The 25,874-nt window shown below is 43.8% G+C and overlaps 1 protein-coding gene across 2 annotated transcripts in view; it reads right to left on the reverse strand.

Annotated features, from left to right (window-relative positions):
* The window catches only part of CDH22 (cadherin 22), a 509,665-nt gene that overhangs the window by 262,866 nt on the left and 220,925 nt on the right, over positions 1 to 25,874 (reverse strand). For both annotated transcript variants that reach the window (XM_073683912.1, XM_073683913.1), the window contains one exon: positions 13,881 to 15,415. In XM_073683912.1, coding sequence (XP_073540013.1) covers positions 13,881 to 14,066 — 186 coding nt within the window. In that variant the 5' untranslated portion in view covers positions 14,067 to 15,415. The remainder of the gene's footprint in view (positions 1 to 13,880; positions 15,416 to 25,874) is intronic.

Genomic DNA, 25,874 nt, shown 5'->3' on the forward strand with positions numbered 1-25,874 from the left:
TAGCGCAGAGCGCAGGATAAATGTGAGCAGAGCCTTACTGCGATCTTTGGGAGACATAATAAACAAATCAGTAGCAGGTGAAGAATTGGTTTTATTTATTTTTTACGCCGTTCCTCATGTGATATAACTGATTAGATTACTTTATTCTTCGGGTCGGTGTGATTACAGAGATACCAGATTTATATCGGGTTTTTATGACTGACCGCTGTCACACACTAAGAGACGCTTTTTTTTGCAAAATCTAGTTTTTGCATCGCCATATTTTGAGAGCTATAATTTTTCCATATTTCGGCCGACAGAGTCATGTGACGGCTTGTTTTTTGCGGGACGAGTTGACATTTTTATTGGTACCATTTTTGGGTACGTGACATTTTTTGATCGCTTTCTATTCCGTTTTTTGGGAGGTAAAATTAACAAAAACCAACAATTCAGGAATTGTTTTTTGAGGTTTTTTTTTATGCCGTTCTGCGTGTGGTAAAAGTGATCAGGCAGCGTTATTCTTCGGGTCAGTACGTTTACAGCGATACTACACTTACTGTATATTTTTTTATGTTTTGGCGCTTTTACACAATAAAACAATTTTATAGAAAAAATATTTTTTTTGCATTGCTTTATTCTGAGCGCTATAACTTTTTTATTTTTCGGCTGATGGAGCTGTATGGCGGCTTTTTTTTTGCAGAACAAGATGTTTTCAGCTGTACCACTTTTATTTCCATTTTGCTTTTTGATCGCATTTTTTTCCACTTTTTGTTTGGCGATATGATGAAAAAGTATATTTTTTTGCTCCATTTTTAATTAATTTTTATTACGGTGTGCACAGAAGGAGTTAATTAGTGTGACAGTTTTATAGATCGGGTTGTTTCGGACGCGGCGATACCAAATATGTGTACTTTTTTTGGTTTTGCATAAATATACGGATTTATTGGTTTAATATTTTATTTATTTATTTTTATTTATTTTGTGATTTTTTTTAACAGTTTAAAAACATTTTTTTAACTTTTTTTTTACATTTTTACTTAGTCCCTGTATGGGAAATTAATTTTTATTTTTCTGATCACTGATCTCATGTAATGTAATAGACATGTATTACGTTACATGAGATCTTTGCTGACTGTTTTACAGTCAGTGTGTCCTGCCAGGCTTCAGCTGCAGGCTGAGCCTGGCAGGACACCATATATGGCAGATCTGGAGGCAGTCATGTGACCTCCAGCTGCCATAGCAACGCCTGGTCCTGGAAGGTATCAGCGGTGGTCGGAGAGGTAAGTAAGACGACCCCCTCTCCTCTGTCTATCTTCTATATGCCGCGATCACTATAGATCGCGGCATATAGAACATAGCAAAGGGTTCACATCATTGGGACCTGATCCAATCAGGTCCCGATGATGTCCCCTGTCAGAGCTAACGCTCTGCACCGGAATCGCAGCGCTTGCAGGACCCTGGGGCTCCTGAGCGCTGCGGGACCACCCACCGTTTTTAAACATCGGCGCTGCACAGAGCCCAGCAAGCGCCGACGTTTATCTAGAGTGGGCCATCGCGAAGCAGTTAAAAGAAATTATGAGAGAATAAGAAAAGGAAAAAAACCCTAGAGGTGTGTAGCGGCAACTGGTCAAGATAGAAAAACCATGCATGGTGGAAAAATCGAGTAAATAGACAATGTAAATAATAGTGACATCATCCCATAGACAAAAAAAAAAAATAAAAAAGCAGATTTAGCCAACCATATTTGGAGATGGGGAGATGGACAGACAGACCCACAGTGGAGGGCCTGACAAAGATGCTGTGTGTTTCTTTTCTTATTCTCTCATCAACCCTTTTAATTTTATCTTTGAAAACTTTATTAAACACCCATTTTTCATATACTGTATTTTTTAAATTATATTACATTATTATTATTGGGGGTTTTGTTTTTTGATTTTTGAGTGTTCCAACCACATATCTGCATCCATTATTTTTGTCTAAGGAAGTAGTCTATTCCTGCTCTTGGGCTGAAATATGTTCGGTGTTTTTAATTGTTTTTAATCGCTGTGTTATAGTTGTTCTCTTTTGTTATAATAAAGTTTTCAATTTTTGGATTTGCAGTCCTTCTTTTGCACATATTTTTTTGTTTTCCACAGTCATTTCATATCACATTGAAAATGCCCACTTTCATTTAAAATAAGCTATAGAGGCAGATTCTCAAGAAGATCTATGTCCAGGCCATAGATCTTAACAGCTCATTTACATATTAAGAGATTGTAACATTAATAGTCATGTTGTGGTGTATTTTTGGGCCCTGTATAGTATTGTCATTGAGAATATTGGTCTTTGTATAGTGTGTTTTGTTTAAAACAGTATAGCAGTAATATTTATGAACTGTGTGGTGATAATATTTGGTCCAGGTACAGTTGTATTTTTTGACAAGTACTGGTATACAGTATGTATGTAATTATTTTGTGAGAGAGGGATTTTGCCTTGGAGACTTGTCTTCTTGACAAGTGTGTGTAAGCAAGTAATGTTAGAATCAGATACAGACAAATGACAAACTTGTATTTTAAAAGACTAATCAGGAGATCGCTTGGTTCAACCCCTGAGGATCTGAAGTTACCACCACCTTCCCCACTGTTGGCACCACCCATGGGGAAGGAGTATTAGCTGTAATGATAGTGAAGAATAGGAGAAAGATGGGAAAGTTCCATTCACTTGTTACACAGCCAACAATTAATTTGGAAATATGTGGCAAGCTATCCTCTGTGAATACCAACTGTTTCTCAGGCTCATTTTTAAAAGGGCTGACTCAACACAGAACTACTATTATAGCAGCCATAAACGCTACTTTCCACACTACTCAATCTGCCTTGAGTTTACTGCATTTTATCTTGTTGCCCTTTGTGATATTAATTGATAATTAATAGGCGGCATTATCAGAACTTCTATGGGAAGTTGTACTAAATATGTACTATCTGCACTAAAGGGGCCAGGGTGTATGGGCTGCTCGGTTCCTAACAGCTCATTATAGAGCATCTGTCTTATGTCTCTCTAATAAGCCACAACTGTAGTAATTATAAGCCATGTAATTAATTATTTCAGTCCCTCACATACAATCTGATAGACGGTAAAAAGCACCTTGTGAGGTGACAATGGTCTCTCATTATCAACTGGGCCCATATCCAACTCCATAGGTTGCACATATGGTATGTACACCCCTGTAAGGCGGTAAAATATAAGGTTTTATTGCAGTTGGAACACGTATTACTCACACATTATAATTATCTCTGTGTAGTCCTATAGACCCGAAGCAGCAGGAACATGGACAACTGCGATGCAGCAGTTAGAACGCATCCACATGTCTGTGTATCAGCATGTCTCTATCTCGCTACTCTTTTTTTTTTAGGAGTTATTTTCAAAAACATGTCAGATTTTACTGTATATAGCACATTTATTACACAGGTTCTTAAATAGGCATGTGCATTATACATCAGTGTGAATTATGGAAGGCGGTTAGTTGTGACTATAATAATGTCCGCAATACAATTTACCGAGCACTATAATATTCTGCAGAAACATAGGCTTGTGACAGCAGGTAAAGATTGATCAGTGCATCCAGCCTGCACATGTTATTTATTAATGACTTTGTCTGGCAGAGGTTGATTCTGTCACTCGATCTATGTTGGTCAAGGTCCATCAATTCAGCTTCTCAGCCAGGGAGCTGTAGGCCCTTGTTACCGACTGGGAAGAAGCCATATATATGCTCCTATAGGGCACCATCTTATAAACACATTTTCTAATCTGCCAGGTAATGACCCTTTTAATCCTGATTACGTTATCACGGAAGAGGGTATTAGCAACACAGCCTGCAAGGTACAGTATAGGGGCAGCTTACATATAAAGAGCTTGTATTAGATTAGTCTAAAATATCTTCCTTTTTCTTTTAGAAATAGCTCCATTGTTTTACACGGGCTGTAGCTGGTATTGTGGTTATAGGAAGTTTCGCCCCCAGCAGTTCGCCCCCAGCAATTTTCCCCCAGCAGTTCGCCCCCAGGTACATTTTGCCGCCTCACATTTCGCCCTTATCATTTCGCCTCCAGGAAGATCCCCCCCCCCACATTTCGCCCCCGGACCGGGGCGAACTGGGGGTGATATGTGCGGGGGTGAAATGTGTGGGGGCAAAACATCCTGGGGGCCAAATGCTGGGGACAAAATGTGCGGGGGTGAAATGTACCCAGGGGCGAACTGCTGGGGGCGAACTGCTGGGGGCGAAACATCCAATTCCCGGTATTGTAACTCAGCCCCATTCACTTTCCATTAGTATAGACATCTAACAATATGCCTCCTAACTAGTTTTCATATTCCGATTGTGCTCTGTCTTTGTTATTATGGAAGGATTTATCAAAGCTAATGCAAATAAATAATGGGACAATTGTCCGTAGTAACAGATCAGATCCAGTTCTAATTTTTCAGAGAGCCCTGAAGAATGTGTAACAAAACTGAGTTGGTTGCCTTGGGCAACTCCTTGACTTCTCCCTGATACTTCTTTAGACAAATCTTTTTCATTACTTGGTGACTAAAATTTCTGCAAGACCAAGAATATACACTCCTCAAAATTGAGATTGCAACTCCAAAGAGGAAAGAGTCTTAGAATTATGGAAATCACCAGATGGATAGACATGTTAATGATATGCAAACATCTCGATTTATTCAGAATCGATACCCGCACTTACTGTATACGCCCTGGCTGCTATTAATGAGGTTATTAATGGATGTCTAAGGAATGTTCTGCCGTGATGAATGTACTTGGGCAAATCATCAAGATCAGCTGCTGGCAACTCCCTTTGCAATTGTCACCGAATGGCGTCTGAGATGTGCTCAATGGGAGGAGGGTGATGAAACGCTACAGGCCATGTTGAGAAATAGCTCTTGGGACACATTGGAGAAATGACCGTATAACCAGTTCAATCTTTGATACATTCTGTACTGCAACATCCAGCTACAGGTCTTCCACTGACCTTGTGCCACCATTCTCAAAGGTTATCATAGTGCCGAGCAAGACAGCAATGGAAGCTGTATTGGTCGGTCTATCCTCCTTAGCGATGAGTCCTGCTTTTGTCCTTGACGCAATGATAGCTGCAGATTGGACTGGAGACGTGGACCAGGTCATGAACAGGCAATCATGGTTGAACATCACACTGGTCCTACTACCAGGATTATTGTGTAGGATGGCATAATTTAGGGTAGCCAGACTCCTCCAGTTTTCATTCCATGCACGATAATATATTGGTGTTAGATTAATATGGCTATGAAACCAGTGATATGGCTATTGATCCAAAATATGCCATGAGCTATTTTTCAAAACTACAACTCGAGGTCGCTTGTTGCTCGTGCTACCGAGATCAGCCTGCCTAGTATAAACGTGCTACCATGGCCCGCAGCATCTCCAGACTTGTCTATCATTGAGAACATCTGGGTCATTGGTGGGCAATTGCAAAGGGAGCTGCCAGCAGTGGATCTTGATGATTTGTGTGTACAAGTGTATTCAGTGTGGTAGAACATTGCTCACCCACTAATAACCTCTTTGATAGCAGCAAAAGTGCGTGTATTTCTATGTCTGGCTCCAATACTTGATAATGAATAAATCAAAATATTTTTTACATTTTTTTTCAATTTTTCATGATTTGCATATCATTAACATGTCTATCAATCCTGTGATTACCATAATTCCATGATGTTTCCTTCTTGGTGTTGCAATTTTGATGTTGAGGATTGTATTTTAGGTGGGTTTCCCTTTCCTAGCTTTCCTATGAAGAAGATCTTAATTTTAGGTGAGGAGCCTGAATGTCAATTTATATGATGTGAATAAATAGAAGAGTGCTGCTTAGCATATCATGACTGTGGGAATAAAGGATTTTAGTGCATATGCTTCAATTTTTAGTGCATTTACAATGAATAATTCATTGAAAATCCCATTTTTCAAAATGCTAGCTGGTATAGGCATATTCATATGTGGTATCCTGCCCAATGTAATAAATTACATTAACTCCTTATACTCTCTCATAAGTAATTTCTAGGGGAATTCGCTTTATAGGCGTTATATTGGGGATGGTTCCTTATGTCCTATAATGAATTAAAGACTACCTTCCACCAAATTTTTCATGTTGTATTGGACACGTTGTAATATAGTGACTTTAAAATGGAATAAACTAACTTTTATATGCTTTTAATTTCCCCTCTCCTTTGTGGAGATATTAGCATTCAAATATTTGGCACCTAATCCAAGTGGGTGTTATCAGATAGCAACTCATACAGGGAGAAGAAGTACACACCCCCACTAAAAACACTCACTTGGACTTAGCAAAGGTTAACTCATTATGTGCCAAATACTTTGATCGCTAATATCTCTGCATGGGAGAACCAAAATTTAAAACAAACAAAAAAATTTGGTGAAAGGTCCAAATGCAATCTTGTATTGAAAATACCTCCTTATCGAGAAAAATGATTACTCACAGTCTATTGGTGGTCTTTCTAGATTGCTATTGGAACATCCGCAGTGCAGAGCAATGGAAGAGGAGCATGTGCAGAAAACATATAGTCCTCCAGTGCTACCCCTCCCCAGTATTGCTGAGTGCATACTCTGGGCATGCACACTCCACTCTGCATTGAAACAGTCTATTCATCTGCAGGAGAAGCTGGAGGATGCTGCTCAGTGAGCTATTGATGAATTTATTGTTAGCAGCAGAATTTGTTAAACCTTTAATTTTATACTTACAATAACCTACCCCTGGTGCCCTATCAGTTTTTTTCTGACAGCAGTCATATGGTGCTATTAGCCGTCTCCCAACAAAGAAGTGAAATAGAGTAAATGGGGAACAAGAAAAATGAAAATAATGGATTGGCAGGTATAAAACATTACTAGCAGTATGCATACTTTTATTTTTTGCTGTACCTGAGCTTATATATAAAAATGAGACAACCCATGTAATGAAAAAATCTTGTTGACATGCCCAGTGTACCAGTAATAATTTTCTATTGAGTAAAAGGTTGGGTAATCCAAGAGGAATATGGAGGAGGCGAGATACTTGACATGACTTGACATGCTCCTTTGTGCTCTAGAGCTAAGGAGATGGGTCTCTACAGTCATTAGACAATGGTACTGCACTTAGCAAACGACCCTGTAGCTCCATGCATAGATTAGTAATTATGTGCATGGTTTTACAATGATTACTTAGTAAGGTTGAGAAGAAAAAATCAGGCCAGATGGATACTAATGGCTACCTTAAGGTACCGTTACACTTAGCGACGCTACAGCGATCCCGACGATACGACCTGTCAGGGATCGTTGCTGCATCGCTGTGTGGTCACTGGCGAGATATCAAACAGTCAGATCTTCCCAACGACGCAGAAAGATACGGCGACCCGTAGCGACCTGTATAACGATACAATGCAAATGCACGCCTATGTGTCTCAGTTCTGAGTCGCCAACGAGGTCGTTGGTAAGGTGTCAAACACACCGATGCATGCTACCCAGTGGGACCTCAATGATCAAAAAATGGTCCAGGCCATTTCAACATGACCAGCGATCTCACAGCAGGGGCCTGGTCGCTGCTACATGTCAAACGTAGAGAGATCGCTGCTGAGGTGCTGTTGCGTCACAAAACTTGTGACTCAGCAGCGATCTCGCTAGCGATCTCACTTAGTGTGACGGGGGCTTTAGCCTCATTGAACGTAGTCTACTATGGATAAAAGTAAAAGTATGGTTTTAGCATATAATAAGGAGAAATTAGCAACATCTCAGGTTGCTTGACCTATATTGTATAAAACACACATTGCTTCTCTTTAGCCCATTTAAGGCTATGCTACATGCAAGGCTGGTCTTGTGGTCATATCCAGTACATCACGTATGGCTGCTGAAGGGAGGGCAACAGGTTCTAATGGCACTTGAGGCTTATGGCCCTGATCACAAAGTTGATGACCTAAACTTATGGCAAGGCATATACATGAGATTGAACTACATTTTCTACTTTATAGATTGGGGAGTATTTGATAGTATTATTTGGGCACCTAAAGGTAACTGTAATGAAGCTGCATCCATAGAAGGGCACTCAGAAGAGATCATCCAGCAAGACGAATTTCAGAAAAGAGATCATCCAGCAAGACGAACTTCAGGGAAGAGATCATCCAGCAGGACATACTTCAGAGAAGAGATCATCCAGCAGGACATACTTCAGAGAAGAGATCATCCAGCAGGACAAACTTTAGACAAGAGATCATCCAGCAGGATAAACTTTAGAGAAGAGATCATCCAGCAGGACAAACTTCAGAGAAGAGATCATCCAGCAAGACGAACTTCAGGGAAGAGATCATCCAGCAAGATGAACTTCAGAGAAGAGATCATCCAGCAGGACATACTTCAAAGAAGAGATCATCCAGCAAGACGAACTTCAGAGAAGAGATCATCCAGCAGGACAAACTTCAGAGAAGAGATCATCCAGCAAGACGAACTTCAGAGAAGAGATCATCCAGCAGGTCAAACTTCAGAGAATAGATCATCCAGCAAGACGAACTTCAGAGAAGAGATCACCCAGCGATGATAGGTGAGTATAAAACTTGACGCTTATTCTTATAAAATAAAAGCAGGAAAATGCAGGCAAATCAACAGAGTTCAGCAGAACCTACACATTTCGGTGTATTGCCTAATTCATGGCATACCAAAAAAAAGCGTAGGTTCCGTTAAACTCTCCACTTTTCTGCTTTTAATCTATGAGAATAAACGTCAACTTTTATACTCACCTATCATCGCTGGATGATCTCTTCTCTGACGTTTGACTTGCTTCAGCCCTGACCAGGGTGTCTCCGTGCGATGCTTCTCAGTAGCAGCCTCAGGTGTTCATTACCCAAGTGAGCTGACTCTCCTTCCCTATTTCCCTGCTGTTTGACTTTCAACGAAGGGTACTGTTACATATTGTTCGAGATTAATGTTTTTGTAGTGTTTGAGACATTTCTTTTCTACTCTTAATGGGAACCTATCGTGTTGAAAATGGTAACTGATCTGATGACATTGATATACATTATTGTGGGAAAAGTTTCAGGAAAACTTATATTTTGTCCATTGAAATCCCTGGAGTTTATATACGATACAGACCAAAAGTTTGGACACACCTTCTCATTTAAAGATTTTTCTGTATTTTCATGACTATGAAAATTGTACATTCACACTGAAGGCATCAAAACTATGAATTAACACATGTGGAATTATATACTTAACAAAAAAGTGTGAAACAACTGAAAATATGTCTTATATTCTTGGTTCTTCAAAGTAGCCACCTTTTGCTTTGATGACTGCTTTGCACACTCTTGGCATTCTCTTGATGAGCTTCAAAAGGTAGTCACCGGAAATGGTTTTCACTTCACAGGTGTGCCCTGTCAGGTTTAATAAGTGGGATTTCTTGCCTTATAAATGGGGTTGGGACCATCAGTTGTGTTGTGCAGAAGTCAGGTGGATACACAGCTGATAGTCCTACTGAATAGACTGTTAGAATTTGTATTATGGCAAGAAAAAAGCAGCTAAGTATAGAAAAATGAGTGGCCATCATTACTTTAAGAAATGTGCTCTAGAGCTAAGGAGATGAGTTTCTACAGTCATTAGACAATGGTACTGCACTTAGCAAACGACCCTGTAGCTCCATGCATAGGTTAGTAATTATGTGCATGGTTTTACAATGATTACTTAGTAAGGTTGAGAAGAAAAAATCAGGTCAGATGGATACTAATGGCTACCTTAAGGTACCGTCACACTTAGCGACGCTACAGCGATCCCGACAACGATACGACCTGTCAGGGATCGTTGCTGCATCGCTGTGTGGTCACTGGTGAGATGTCAAACAGTCAGATCTTCCCAACGACGCAGCAAGATACGGCAACCCGTAGCGACCTGTATAACGATACAATGCAAATGCACGCCTATGTGTCTCAGTTCTGAGTCGCCAACGAGGTCGTTGGTAAGGTGTCAAACACACCGATGCATGCTACCCAGCGGGACCTCAATGATCAAAAAATGGTCCAGGCCATTTCAACATGACCAGCGATCTCACAGCAGGGGCCTGGTCACTGCTACATGTCAAAAGTAGCGAGATCGCTGCTGATGTGCTGTTGCTGGTGCTGTTTGCGCTACAAAGAAACTGGCTCACATGAGGACCGCCCCAGGAAAGGAAGACCAAGAGTCACCTCTGCTTCTGAGGATAAGTTTATCCGAGTCACCAGCCTCAGAAATCGCAGGTTAACAGCAGCTCAGATTAGAGACCAGGTCAATGCCACACAGAGTTCTAGCAGCAGACACATCTCTACAACAACTGTTAAGAGGAGACTTTGTGCAGACTCTTGGTCTTCCTTTCCTGGGGCGGTCCTCATGTGAGCCAGTTTCTTTGTAGCGCTTGATGGTTTTTGCAACTGCACTTGGGGACACTTTCAAAGTTTGCCCAATTTTTCAGACTGACTGACCTTCATTTCTTAAAGTAATGATGGCCACTCGTTTTTCTATACTTAGCTGCTTTTTTCTTGCCATAATACAAATTCTAACAGTCTATTCAGTAGGACTATCAGCTGTGTATCCACCTGACTTCTGCACAACACAACTGATGGTCCCAACCCCATTTATAAGGCAAGAAATCCCACTTATTAAACCTGACAGGGCACACCTGTGAAGTGAAAACCATTTCCGGCGACTACCTCTTGAAGTTCATCAAGAGAATGCCAAGAGTGTGCAAAGCAGTCATCAAAACTAAAGGTGGCTACTTTGAAGAACCTAAATATAAGACATATTTTCAGTTGTTTCACACATTTTTGTTAAGTATATAATTCCACATGTGTTAATTCATAGTTTTGATGCCTTCAGTGTGAATGTACAATTTTCATAGTCATGAAAATACAGAAAAATCTTTAAATGAGAAGGTGTGTCCAAACTTTTGGTCTGTACTGTACATGAGTCCAGTAGGTGGTCCTATTCAGTGACTGACAGTTATCCTTGTATGATTGTGCATGTAAATCACTAGTAGGACCACCCACTGAACTCATATGCATACAAACACCAGGGATTTTAATTAGGGAAATACAAGTAAGGCTATGTGCCCACGATGCAGAAATGAAGCAGAAAATTTCTGCAGCATTTCTGCATCTCCCTGGCAGAAAAAACGCATGCAGATTGTGCATGCGTTTTTCCTGCAGAATACATGCGGAATACATGCGGATTCACATGCGTATCCACATGCGTTAACGCATGTGTTTTCGCATGCGGACTGACAAGCACTTTCCAGGCGATAGCATCACTTGGAAAGTGCTTGACAACTAGGTCACACTGTATAAATCCATGCAAACGGCATGGATTTATACAGTGTGACCGTAAAAATAAAAAAATAAAGCTATACTCACCCCCGATGTCCCGGCGTGTGCTGTCGCGCTCGTCCTGGCTTCTTCCGGGTTGCTGGCACATGACGTCATCTCAGGTGCTGGAAGATAAGCGCTGCAGGGGCCGCCGGACAGGTGAATATAAACTTTATTTATTATTTTATTCTTTTTTTTACAGGTACAACGGTACCCAGGTCTGGATGAGAGTCTCCTCTCCTCCAGAACTGGGTACCATCCGCACATTGAACTGCATATAATCCGTGAGTACAAATGTACAGACACGGATTCTATGCGTCTCAATGCAAGTCAATGGCGGCGCTTCCGCTGCGCTTCCGCAAAATTAATGAACATGAGCGCTGCAGAAACAATGCGGAAAAATGCGCAGCATGTGCATTGACATTGCGGAATGCCATTGAGGACCATGTGGTGCGGATTACCAAGCGTTTTTGATGCGTTTCCGCTGCGGAAATTCCGCAGCGGAAACGCATGAAAAACGCATCGTGGGCACGCAGTCTTATACTGAATCTTTTCCAAAAAACCTGTTTATCATTCTGCTCAATTTCGCCTTTTCTACACCATGTTGTCCACAAATAAGACCGCATGTACAAGGTGACAGGTTCCCCTTAAGAATACAGTGAGACTGGTTCTTGGTACTGAAATTTCATTAGACAGCTAGCGGATGAATAGTCAGAGAATTGGTGTCATTTGTGCACAGACTTAATCGGTCCAGTAGAAATCTCCTGCTACAGGCAAACATTTTTCTATAAACTAGTAAGACCTCGATAATGTAAGCAGGAGAACTAAGGCATATGTTCATGACTTGAACCAACTTTGATGCCCTGTGCACACTTGCATTAGTTCTTTTCCATCACTTTTTCATTTCTTTTGAATAATCAGAATAGTGGCGCATGTTGTAATGATCTACATAGTACTATGAATAGCTACCTGAAGGCCCATTATATGTCACTAGGGTAGTGGAAATATCAGTCCATCAAATGACTTATAATGGATACCTCATACCTATCATAGGTTCTGTAAAAAGAAAATCCATAATGTTTTCTTAAATGTATCGTACAATTTTGTAAATTGAAACCATAGGAGTCATATGCAATATAAAACATGTATTTTCTATAGCAATTTTTAATGGGTTCTTGGGAAATAATCTTTGGGGGGAGGAAGTCTGTTTCCATATTCTCTTTTCAAGTAGTAAAACATCTCTTCTTGCTCTCTATCAGCTGCAGTCCCTGAGATCAGAGCTTAGACACCACAATATCTTGCAAAACTCTCTTAAAGGGAATCTGTCACCAGGTTTTTGCTGCCCCATCTGATTACAGAGATGTATGACTTTCTAGGTTCCTTGCTGCAGATTTGATAAAATCCCTGTTTTATCTGCTGCAGACATGCCATTTCTCTGAATGCTGAATTCTGTATAACCCTGCCCACACCACTGATTGGCAGCTTTCTGTGTACACTGCGCATATGCAGAAAGCTGCCAATCAGTGAAGGGGGTGTGGTTGGACTACATGTCAGCAGATGATAATCTCCTGCTGATAAAACAGTGATTTTTCTTAAAAGTACAGGAAACAACAAAGAAAGAGACACATCACTGGAATCAGTCTCTCTGTTTTTTGTCTCTACATCATGCTGATCTCAGGTTAGGTGGAAAAAAACTGTTGATAGATTCCTTTTAATTCAATTTTAATATTCACAATTATGTTGTCTTTTCATGTATATTGTCTCTATCCTTCTGCATAAAATATCTATGCAAAAAAAGTAGTAATTTAATCACTAAGTCCTTGGCTAGACCTAAAACAAATGCTCAAGTAAACTTTTTTTTTTCAACTCCAGCATTGGGAAAACTCATATCTTATAATATAACTTTGCATTGTTGCTATTGATGTACAAAAATAACTTGAGAACATGAAAAAAAAAAAAAAAAATTGGAATCCCATAGAAAATTGTTTGCAAGCAAATGCCCTGGCCTTGGAGACCCAAATATCAGACATTACCTGGTTGGCAGACAAACTTGTATAAATTGAATTTGTATATGAAATGTGTCTTCAATGAAGAAAGGATTTAAAGGTGCACTTGATTGCAATGCAAATTCACTAAGTAAATTTCCAGACTTTGATGAAGAGGAAAGACGGCAACAAAAATCCATGAAATTGAAATGGAATAGATGATGCGAATGTTCTCCCGTGCTTTCATGACTAGACCTCTATTACTCCTAGCAGCGTGATTACCCTGCGGTATAACATGTCTCAGGTTTGCTCTCAAACCTCATCTCGTGAGTATGATCTCTCAGTGTTTGATTCGCCCACGTGTCCCCCTCAGGCTTTTGTCTCCGTTTGCTCTCCCCTAGGCTTTGACTTTTCCCTTGTGAGGACCCTCAGACACTGTGTCCTCCTTATGTTCTCTCCTTCAGGCACTGTTCTGTGAGTTTACCCTTTACAAGCAGCCCCCACCCGTTGAGTCTCTTACATTTGAAGGGCTGTCACACATCTCCTTACCTTCCCCACATATAGTGGTTCTGTCCCTGTGTATTCCTCCACAACAAAGAACTGATTCCACACCCAGCCACGCTTCACCCGTCCAGACACCTCTAACGACAATCCTGTCTCCATAGAAACCATTCCCAAGAGCTTCGAGCTGCAGAAAATCAGCAGCACAGTCCAGGCAAAGCCTTGTGCAGCCATCCCAAGTCCACAGGATCCTTGGGGCCTCACATCACGCAGGGGGGATAGGTACGCAAGGACTCGCAATGGCACGCGAGAACTTCATTCTTCTTTTACTAGTTTGTAGACATTCTCTCAAGACATTTTCCAAGTACGTGAAACCACCTGCTGCCAAAATAAGTCAACGATATCCCAGGGTGGATTAGGAGGCACCTCCTACATGGAATGCAATGGACAGTTTGAGTAGGGTCGGTGTAGCCTTCGATTATAATGCGGTGATTTATACTTTATCAGATCGTTTAGGGTTCTGCATGGATTGGACGAGGCTTATACGAAGGTGCAAACACACTGTATTCTCATCCAAAAATACCATGCTGGCTTCGGATACCTTTGATTTTCTGTGGCACAGCAGAGATCTTCATTGTGCATTTGCGCCCAGTAGGCACGTATGATCTCGACTACAATACACCAATGATAATGAACTTATGCAGGTACTGTAATAAACTCGCACTTCAAGCTGTCTTTTGCTGTAGTGTAATGGACTTGAGTTCCTCTTTTGAACAGCTAAACCCAGCTGTTCTTTAATATAATGTTCCTCTATACAATACAATGCTGGAATATGCTGTGCGGTATTAAAAGACACTCAGCTGGTATGTACAATACTTGGAGGTAATTAAGATATCTCAGAAAAACCAGATTGCATTAATATGGTAGGCACAGCTGTTTCGGAATATACCGCGATGCAAAATAGAATTTAGTAGGATATATAATGGTTTCATATGGTGATATGCAACACGCCGGTCAATGCTACCATCTATGAAAAACTGTGGACATATACAAATCTATTCAGGATTATATTAGGGGATATAGACCCTATTATATACAGTGGATGGTTGTTAACAGTATTGTATTATATTCATATGATAATAGTGCCACAATTATAATGTAGCCATATCTGTAGCTATGTTGGTCATTGAAATGAAGGCTCTAAAACCGAGGATCCTTGACGTTGAAGGAAATGTGCCAGGAATCTTAAAAAAAATAGTTGAATGAGGAGAATATAATCTGCATAGGCTCATTTGGAACAAGATGGGTCACTTTTCAACTCTTAGTACACTGAAAAGCATGTACGACTTGTATGACTTGTCAAGCTTTAACTGTGTGGGCCTCTGTTGAAGTTTTATATTGAATCATCCAGATTGCTTCCTTTTAAGCCTGATTAGAACCGGGCCACACGATGCTTGTCTCACTGTAGAGTCGGAGACATCAATGTTCTTTTCATCCTGGTCCAAAATAAGACAGCGGGAAGACCTGTCCGTGGTGCTGAATTTGCATTCATATGTTCTGGTAGCAGTTGAGCAGTCTGAGACCTGATGAGAGAAAGAAATATATGTTGTCTTTGATATCAATTAGTTTGGGTCAGGGTATAGCATCAATAGAAGTTTATAATTAAAATCATGTAAATGTATATGAAGAAACATGCAGTTCTTGTATCTACTGTTACTTTTATTGAGTAAAGTTTAAATGGATGTAAAAAAAAATATACATATATTTTATTCAAATTTATTTTTCGTCAAAGAAGACCAGATGCTCACGTTTAAACATGTATGCCATACAGAATGCATTTGTACCGGCTGCTTTGTCGACTGAATGAAATATGTTAAGTGGGCAATATGTAGGGATTTTACCCCTCACCGATAAGCACCCCATAACCTGAACTAGGCTACCTGTAAGGGGTACAAAAGTGATAGATGGGTGATTGAATTACTGACCGGAATAAAAGACTTCCACCCAAAGGACCCAAAGGATCTATTTACTTTATATACCCCTTTGGAAAAAAAACTTTATAGGAACATAGAGGGGGAGATTTGTTAAAAGAATTGTCCACTACTTGGAAAACCCCTTCTTAAATGATGTTTTCCCTAGTGTAAAATAAAAATACCAAATACTCATCTCCTATACTGGCGCCATTTAAGGAATGGTGGAGCTGCATTATGCAATGTGAGTGCTGCAGCTAATCAGCGGCTGCAAATAGGCTGCTTTGTTAACAGTTCCCTTGGGTTTGTGAATTAGTGACCACTGATTGGCTGCAGCGTTCACCTTGAAGAATCGGATGCGACATTGCTAAATGGCATTGGTGTGGGAGTTGATTGTCTGTTATTTTATACCAGAGAATACAGTATTTAAGAAGGGGTTCCCGAGTAATGGATACCCCTTAAGGCTAAATACACCAAAATACTGGGCCATTTTGCACCAAAAAAAATGTCTTTTATGACTCACACCATATTTCTTAAGTGTTTTAGATGTTTTCTGTAGATTGTCTGACAGGTGGTGTCGCCTCACTAGTGTGGCCTAAATTAAACATTTTATACCAAAAACTGCAGAAAAATTAGTGTTCCAATTTGGGTGGTGTAAACTTAGATTAGGCAGTCCATCAATGCACCCCATTTTTTGTACGTTATTCACCACTTCGATAAATTTGGTGCATTTTAAGATTGTCTAGTCTAATCATACATTTCCACAGGCAGATTTCACACCTTTAAACAAGCACAAATTGTATATAAGACATTTGGTGCTCATTTACCAGGAGGAAAAACAATTTACAATAGGAGGAAAAACAATAACGGGGACAGAGCAATCACTAATACAAGTATCCTGTTCCCATACTGTGTTGTGTCTGTTTACATGGGGCGATGTGCTGCAAGATTATTTTTTTGCTGGTATAAATGAAATATTCTGCTTGTTTGTTGAACCATTGGAATGAATTTTACGGTTGGCCACTTTGGATTATTTTTTGTCTGTATGGTAATAAATTTGTAAAAGGGGGTCACGGCGTGATTTTTACATTAAAGGACTTTTTTTTTGTGTGTGTGTGTTTATTACTTTGGACTATGGGTTTAGTTATGGGGGTGTCTGATAGACACCTCTCCATCACTAACCTCTTGGCTTCATGCCAGCTGACATTACAAAGATGATATCAACCCCAAAACCATTACCCCGCTTGCCAACGCACCAGGGCAAACAGGAAGAGCCGAGACTTAGCGCCAGAACTGGTGCATCCAATGGATGCGTCATTTCTGGGATGGCTGAGAACTGGTGGGGCCCCTTCTCAGCCTATTATGATCAGCCTGCAGATGTCTGTTTAGCCTTTGCTTGTTATTAAAAATTGGTGAGACCCCACTTCATTTTTTTAGGGTCCCTTCTTTGTAATAACCAGTAACGGCTATGCAGACAGCTGTGAGCTGATAGCAATAGGCTGGGAAACTTTATGGATATTGGCCCCTTCCCAGAATAATAACACCAGCCCCCTGCTGTCTGCTTTACCTCATCTGGTTTATAAAATGAATTGGAACCCCAATCAATAAATACAAGTACATAAAAATAAGCACTAATTATATATCACACTGACATATTTCTATCTATTATGTTCCTCATCGCAATCTATCTCTATCTTTGAACATCTTTAATTTCTATGCTGCATTTCATTCCATATGTGTCACACTGAAAGCACACTGACAGCACATGGACAGGACAGGGACAGCACACACACGGATGTCACACAGATGTCATATGGATGTCACACGGACATGGACCACGGATCTCACCAGTACTGGTTTTTCCAGTACCGGAATCATCAAGACATGTGAAGGGGGCCTAAGTGGTACTGCAGGGTGTGCAAAACCATTATGATGACTGAAGGTTTGACATTTGGAGCCCAATATCTGAGAATTGAGCGGAGGTCCTGTTCATATTTTACATGTGTTTTGCACTTATCTGCAAAGTAGGTGGACTAGAGTGCTGCTGTGCAGGGAAATATTGTAGAGCTAGTATTACAGCTTCTTCATTCTGAGTATTAGCGGAGGACCTCATAGTCAGACCCCTATCCATCAGGCAGTGATAACATATGCTAGTGATATGCAATCACTCCTAAGAGAAAACCCTTTTAAAGATGTATTAAATTGGAATATTACATTTTTTAGAACTGTGACACTCTATACATTAATAGCATATTATAATAAAACAGCAGCAATTTAGGCAAGTGTAAAATATAAGTTATGTATAAGGTTACTTCTTCAAGGAGTTTTAGTACCTGCACCTGCTGTCATGTTCTATGTCTCCAATGTAGCCTTGGATACATATTCTAGGTAATTCAATTGACTCTTTATATGCAATAACAAGATAAAATAGCTTCACTATGGGATTGGTGAGATGTTCAGAACATGTAAGGAATTGCAGATACTATGTTTGTTGAAGTATGTACATTACTATTCCTCGAAGCCTACTTGTACTGTAGATGCAATACTCTAGGTTTGGCTGAGCTCTACTGTACATCATGTTGACAATAAAAATTACATCCTAGTCTCTGTTTCACACAGACTCCTGTCAGAATGACTGCGAGCCAATGATCAGGACAAATTGAATACATCCAGACCGTATCAATATTTATTTCATTCCACAAATGGGGATGACGTGTGGAGACCCGACAAAATAAAAGATTGACTAACTCTCTATTGAACCCAGTTAAATGTAATTCATGAGGATAGAAGCTCAAAGCCAAATACCCTAACACACAAACACACACACACACCCTGCACTAACACACACCATCACACACACCCTGCACTAACACACACCATCACACACACTCTGCACTAACACACACCGTCACACACCCCCTGCACTAACACACACCATCACACACACCCTGCACTAACACACACCGTCACACACTCCCTGCACTAACACACACCATCACACACCCCCTGCACTAACACACACCATCACACACTCCCTGCACTAACACACACCATCACACACACCCTGCACTAACACACACCGTCACACACTCCCTGCACTAACACACACCATCACACACACCCTGCACTAACACACACCATCACACACATTCTGCCCTAACACACAAATACAGACACACACAAACCCTGCCCTAACACACGCCCAAACCCTGCCATAACACACATACCCTACCCTAACACACACACAAACACACACCCCCTGCACTAATAAACACACACTCTGCCCTAACACAAGCATAGACACACATGAACCCTGGCCTAACACACACATGAACCCTACCCTAACACACACACACCCTACCCTAACACACACACAAACACACATACCCTGCCCTAACACACACATACACTACCCTAACACACACACACACACCCTGCAATAACACATACCCACCTGCATACACACACCCTGCACTAACAAACACATATCCTGTCCTAACACACAAACACACACACCCTGCTCTAACACTAACACACACAACTCTGCTCTAAAACACACAAATACATACTCTGCCCTAACACACATATATCCTGCCCTGACACACACAACCTTTCCCTAATACACAAACAAGCTGCCCTAACAAATGCACAAACACACATCCACACACCAAGCCCTAACACACACATATACAAACCCAGCCCTAACACATACAGACTCTGCCCTAACAAAAACACCCTGTGCCATAACATGACAACACCCTGCCTTAATCCACACAAACACACGCCCTGCCCTAATACACACATATATGACGCGCCCCCTGGGCCATGTTGTTAGGGATACCCGGAGCCGGATCAGATGGGGGTTGTAGTCTCCGAGTGGCTGTGACCCGGTCCGTGCCCAGGGTGTCAAACTCAGTGTTTGGCAGTCCTACAGATGTTATTAGAGTTCTTTGTGTCGACTACGCCACCCGTTGATTTGCGGTCAAAAGGCCGCCGCTGCAGCAAGGTCCGCTGAGGCTGTTGGTATGTGTGCAGCTTTGGTAGTATAACCCCCAACGGGAGGGGTATAGCCTCAGGGGGTCAGATGTAGAGGATGGTGGTTGTGAAGGTGCAGGATGAATCAGCAAGAAGACTCAGAGTCGGGCTGTGCAGTTCAGGGGTTTTTACTTACGGGTGTTCTTATGGTCACTCTGGCCTGAAGCGACCACCCGAGTCGTGCTGCGTCCACCAGGTCCTGGACTCGGTTAACCCCCAGGCAGTTCTGGAGCGTGGTCCTGAGCTCCTGTCTGACTTTCCCTCTCTTCTGGCCGTTCTCACCAGGGATCCACCTATGTCCGGCTCCCTCGGGTCTCTTGGTGGGTACACCTCCTCTGGGTTCCCTGACCCTATACTTGGTCTGCCTTCCTGGTGGATTTGGTGAGGGTCGTGGCAGATCCTGCCCACGACCTCCGGTCTCTGGCTAAGGTGTGCTTTTCTCTCTGCCAGCTTGGGATCCGGTACCCTAGGTGCCAACCCTTCACCCTGTTGTTTGTATTCTGGGGTCTTGGGGTTCCTTCTTCTTCTCTCTGGGTCCTTCTGACTCCTCTCTCTCTCTCAGACTTGGCCTTGGAGCTGGGTCCAGCCGGAACCACAACTCCCTGTCAGCCCTTCTGGCTGAGCTTCTCTGCTCTGCTCCTCTGACTAAACTCTGACAGACTGACTCACTCTACAAAAGACCCTGTCCTAAGATGGTGCCCACCTTATATACTCCCTCTATGTGTGAGCTCAGGTGACCAGCACCCAATGAGCTCCTAGCATTACCCAGACTGCTCCCCCTATCTGCCCCTACACTACTGGGATGTTCCACCCCCCTCCCACTCCAGCCAGGAACAGACACTGTCGTACCTGCACATTTCTCTAGTGGGAGTACCATCGGTCTGTTCCTCGGAAATGGGATGTGTGTAGTGCATGCAGCTAACTGAGCTCAGTTCCACACTCCATCCTTACCCGGGAGTGGAATATCACACCTCTGGGTTGAGGTGCAATACCCCTGTAGCAGCCGAATCCTCAGGGTGCTACATTCCCCCCTGGTAAATCACAGCACGTCCTCGGGCTGTAAAATAACAAAACATCCAAAAACATACTTTTTTTTTTTTTTTCATAAACATCATAAACATATAAAACAATATATATATATCATAAAACTTTTCATATAAAACTCCTCATTAGAAACATTCTTGTTCCTCCGGCCACGGTGCAACTTGTGACCGGGTAAAGTGCGACAGTCTCTCTTGGAAGAAAACAGTTTCCTATAAAACTGGTAGGGGGCGCTTTAGGAAGCGCAACTATATACAAGGGAATTATGGCCGCTCTCAGTCCTCGGCCAGGTATTAGGGAGGATTGACCGCTCTCAGTCCTCGGTCAGTGGGAATAGGGACACACGGGTTTCAGTTCAATTTGCTGGTCCCAACGGGGACTATATTTTAACTAGAACAGTTCTTATACCCTGACGGGTAACTATGTACAGTCTCTCTCTACCGTACTTCAACGACGGCGTCCTCCTGCTCCTTCTTTAGATTCTTCAGACTCGTCCGGGTCCTCTTGCTCCTCCTCACACCGCAGCTCCTCCTCCGTCAGGCGATGCACATGGAGGGCGTAGGGTCCTTTGGCACACTTGTGCCGGGTGAAGGTGACCTCGTCCCCTACGTACAGGTCACGACCTCTGTGTCCCTCCGGCAGATGGCTTTCTACGTCTCTGCGGGTTACAAAGACGTCGCCGGGGGTCTGATGGTCTCTTATGAAGCCCCATCCGTGCTGCATATTGAATTTAATCACAGTCCCGGTGGAAGGGGGACCATGAGCTGCACGGGGTTTCCTCCTGGTCCGGCTCTTCTGCTCCGCGCTCCTTATCTGCATTTGCTGTTCCCGGACCCGCCTCTCTCTCCGCTCCCTCTCGAAGACCTCGAGCTGCTGCCGGCAGCACTCTGCACGCTCCGCTGCGGCCGCCCGAGTCTCCTGAGTGAACCCCATGAGGTCTTCTCCGGTGGGGTCCCACTCAAACTGTGCCTCCTCCAGCGGGGGCGAGGTCCTCTTTACGGGCTTCGGAGCCGGAATCAGGGGTTCGCACATGGGCCTTGCTCTCTGGAGTTCCAGCTGAATATACTCCTGGGGCCATACAAAGGGCTGCCCATCCGGGCACGTATGCTGGGCGAACAGGTCTTCACCCAGGTGCGGCACTCTAGATGTTGAGGGCGCGTTGATGGTAGCGGCGCCCGGGTCGACCAGGCCTTGCGACCAGGCTTGGGGCACCCTAAAGGCAAAGGGCACCGTAAGAACGGCGGCGCCCTGGGTTACTCGGCCCTGCGACCAGGCCGGTGGCTCCGCGGAGGTAGGGGGCGCTGTTGGTATTGCGGCGCCCGGAGGTACTAGGCCCTGCGACCAGGCCGATGGTATTTCCTGCTTTGCCGCGCTCAGGGTCGAAGCGCGTGACGTCACAGGGGTCGCGGCCGCGGTTTCCGGTTGAGGCCTAGTCTGCGGCGGTGACGATGCAGCGACGGGCACGGCAGGGGGAATTTCGGGCTCTGCGACGGGGAGCTGGGGCAGGCACGCGGTTTCCCGGCTCGGGGTAGAGACGTCCCCTTTACCTGCCTCCATTCGTTCGGCTCCCTTCTCGGCGCCGTCTCCGGCCTTGAGTCCTCCTGCACCATCCTCAGAGGCGGTCTGTCTCCTCGTCTCGGGTGGCGTGCTCCGCTGACGGGTTCCGGTCTGCTGGGCCATCTCTCGGCTCCACTCCGCCAACGTCTCTCGCTGCACCCGGGCCATCCTCCATGCGAGGCCCTCCAGCGCAGTCTGTGCACACTCCCGGTCTCGGGGGAGCTGTGCCAGGACCTCCACTAAGCCTAGTGGGGTCGTTGCTTGCAGCAGGCTCCTGACCACTGGGTCGGTGCTGCCTGTCTCTCCCTCCATCTCCGGGTACGCTCTCTCTGGACTCTCCTCCAGACGTCTTGTCTCCGGGTGCGCTCTCTCCAGACTGCTCCAGGCGACACCCATCTTCGTTCTCTTGTTCTGTCTCCGCCCACATTTAGGGTGGTCCCGGGGCAACTTTGTGATTGTCAGTTCCAGGGGCAGTTCTCTCACGCTGATGGACACTTCCAGCATCACAGTCTCTGTTGGTGGGCGCGGTTTCCGCTTTTGGCGCCATTCTTCGACCTGGCCCACGATGGGAGGTGGCCTCTTGCCACCCTCTGGCACGCCCATAATGGCGTCCGCTCCCCCAAGGCGGGAAATCTTTGGAAATGGCGGGAATCGTCTCCCAGTGGCGGGAAACTCCATGGATGGCGGGAAAAAGCTGCAAATGGCGGACAACCGGCGGGAAACGACCTGTGATGGGGTCCGTTGGCGGGGACCCTCCGGAACCGGCAGGAGACTTCTTTTTGAGGTAACGGTGAACTTTTCTTCAGGCACGCAGTACCCGGTTGTTGCGGGCACGTTATCCTGCCGACTACGCCAAAGTTGACGCGCCCCCTGGGCCATGTTGTTAGGGATACCCGGAGCCGGATCAGATGGGGGTTGTAGTCTCCGAGTGGCTGTGACCCGGTCCGTGCCCAGGGTGTCAAACTCAGTGTGTGGCAGTCCTACAGATGTTATTAGAGTTCTTTGTGTCGACTACGCCACCCGTTGATTTGCGGTCAAAAGGCCGCCGCTGCAGCAAGGTCCGCTGAGGCTGTTGGTATGTGTGCAGCTTTGGTAGTATAACCCCCAACGGGAGGGGTATAGCCTCAGGGGGTCAGATGTAGAGGATGGTGGTTGTGAAGGTGCAGGATGAATCAGCAAGAAGACTCAGAGTCGGGCTGTGCAGTTCAGGGGTTTTTACTTACGGGTGTTCTTATGGTCACTCTGGCCTGAAGCGACCACCCGAGCCGTGCTGCGTCCACCAGGTCCTGGACTCGGCTAACCCCCAGGCAGTTCTGGAGCGTGGTCCTGAGCTCCTGTCTGACTTTCCCTCTCTTCTGGCCGTTCTCACCAGGGATCCACCTATGTCCGGCTCCCTCGGGTCTCTTGGTGGGTACACCTCCTCTGGGTTCCCTGACCCTATACTTGGTCTGCCTTCCTGGTGGATTTGGTGAGGGTCATGGCAGATCCTGCCCACGACCTCCGGTCTCTGGCTAAGGTGTGCTTTTCTCTCTGCCAGCTTGGGATCCGGTACCCTAGGTGCCAACCCTTCACCCTGTTGTTTGTATTCTGGGGTCTTGGGGTTCCTTCTTCTTCTCTCTGGGTCCTTCTGACTCCTCTCTCTCTCTCAGACTTGGCCTTGGAGCTGGGTCCAGCCGGAACCACAACTCCCTGTCAGCCCTTCTGGCTGAGCTTCTCTGCTCTGCTCCTCTGACTAAACTCTGACAGACTGACTCACTCTACAAAAGACCCTGTCCTAAGATGGTGCCCACCTTATATACTCCCTCTATGTGTGAGCTCAGGTGACCAGCACCCAATGAGCTCCTAGCATTACCCAGACTGCTCCCCCTATCTGCCCCTACACTACTGGGATGTTCCACCCCCCTCCCACTCCAGCCAGGAACAGACACTGTCGTACCTGCACATTTCTCTAGTGGGAGTACCATCGGTCTGTTCCTCGGAAATGGGATGTGTGTAGTGCATTCAGCTAACTGAGCTCAGTTCCACACTCCATCCTTACCCGGGAGTGGAATATCACACCTCTGGGTTGAGGTGCAATACCCCTGTAGCAGCCGAATCCTCAGGGTGCTACATATACACACCCCTGCCCTAACACACACACACCCCCCGTGCCAAAACACATAACTACAGTACATACAATCCTCTTACTTCATAAAATAATTTTCTTCTCACAGCCATAAATCTTATCTTCTGTGAGGTAAGATAATTTTCTATTGTTTATTTTGAACAATAAGCAGGCAAATATAATTAATGAGTGAATTAATATTGAAAAGATTATTTTTTGGTACTGGGCTCATTTATTTGCTATTGTTGTATTTACAAAATGTTACTTAAGTTAATAGAAAAAAATGTTAAATGTCAAAGTTCAGCTTGCTTAAAGCACCACTCCAGCGGTTTTTCATATTGCAGCATTGGAGTGGTGCTATTAAGTTCCCTGCACATAGTCTTATGCTTACAAGCCTCCACTCTTCATCTGTTATCAGTGCCGCCCCGGTCGGTCTCCAGCAGTCTGCGACCTGCCAGATTACTCCAGTATTTGCTGGGTGATCCGAAAGTCACAACTCAATGTAAGTCTCTGAGAGCCAGAATGAGGCGAGAACGATGCCCTGATAGACTCACATTGAGAGCTTGTGACCACTACCTCTAATTTCCGGTCAGACAGAAGCTGTGGTTACAAGATGGTGGTATAGGACTGGAGTGGCGCCAGGAAAAGCTGAAGGCGAAGGCTGGTAAGTATAAGATTTAGGTGCAGATACTTAGTTTAGCAGCACCACTCCAGTGCTGAAATAAGAAAAAACACTGGAGTGGTGCTTTAACTCATAAAAAGCAGTCAGGGCTTCCTGATCATTCTTATCACAAAAATGTATGAAGTGGGAGCTTGTGGAGGTGGTAACTGCAATGGCTATGTCTATATATTTCCCATGTGATTTATCACCTGCTTAAAAACATCTTATGTCACTGCTATCTTTTGGGCTCTTGTAGAAAGTATCAGGAACATTGTACCTGGGTCATAACTAGCAAGAATTTTCTAGATTATTCCATGTGTCAACAAATCTTAGAATTATGTATTCTGCTGCTCCTACTCAATCTCATTCAGAGCTCCCTGTACATGATGTGAGGCTACTGTTTCAACCCTGTGGGTTGGTGTTTTTACTGCGACTGTGGCATAAATGTTGCTGCATATGGGGCAATCTGCTGCCTCTCCTGTGCTTTGAGTAAGGATCTGATGGACCATTTTTACAACTATTGAGGTTGAACTCTAATTATTACCTAATTAAGGTTCTCTTTTAATTTAAGACTAGTGATGAGCGAGTATGTTCGGTTGCTCGCCGAGTATCTTCAGCGGTGCTCGGTGTTATGTTTGAGTCACTCAGTGCTCATGATTTGCAACTGTTTGACA

The sequence above is a fragment of the Phyllobates terribilis genome, unplaced genomic scaffold (assembly GCF_046119375.1).
Source record: "Phyllobates terribilis strain yellow unplaced genomic scaffold, ASM4611937v1 Scaffold_5__5_contigs__length_657084704, whole genome shotgun sequence".
Classification (NCBI taxonomy): Eukaryota; Metazoa; Chordata; class Amphibia; order Anura; family Dendrobatidae; genus Phyllobates; species Phyllobates terribilis.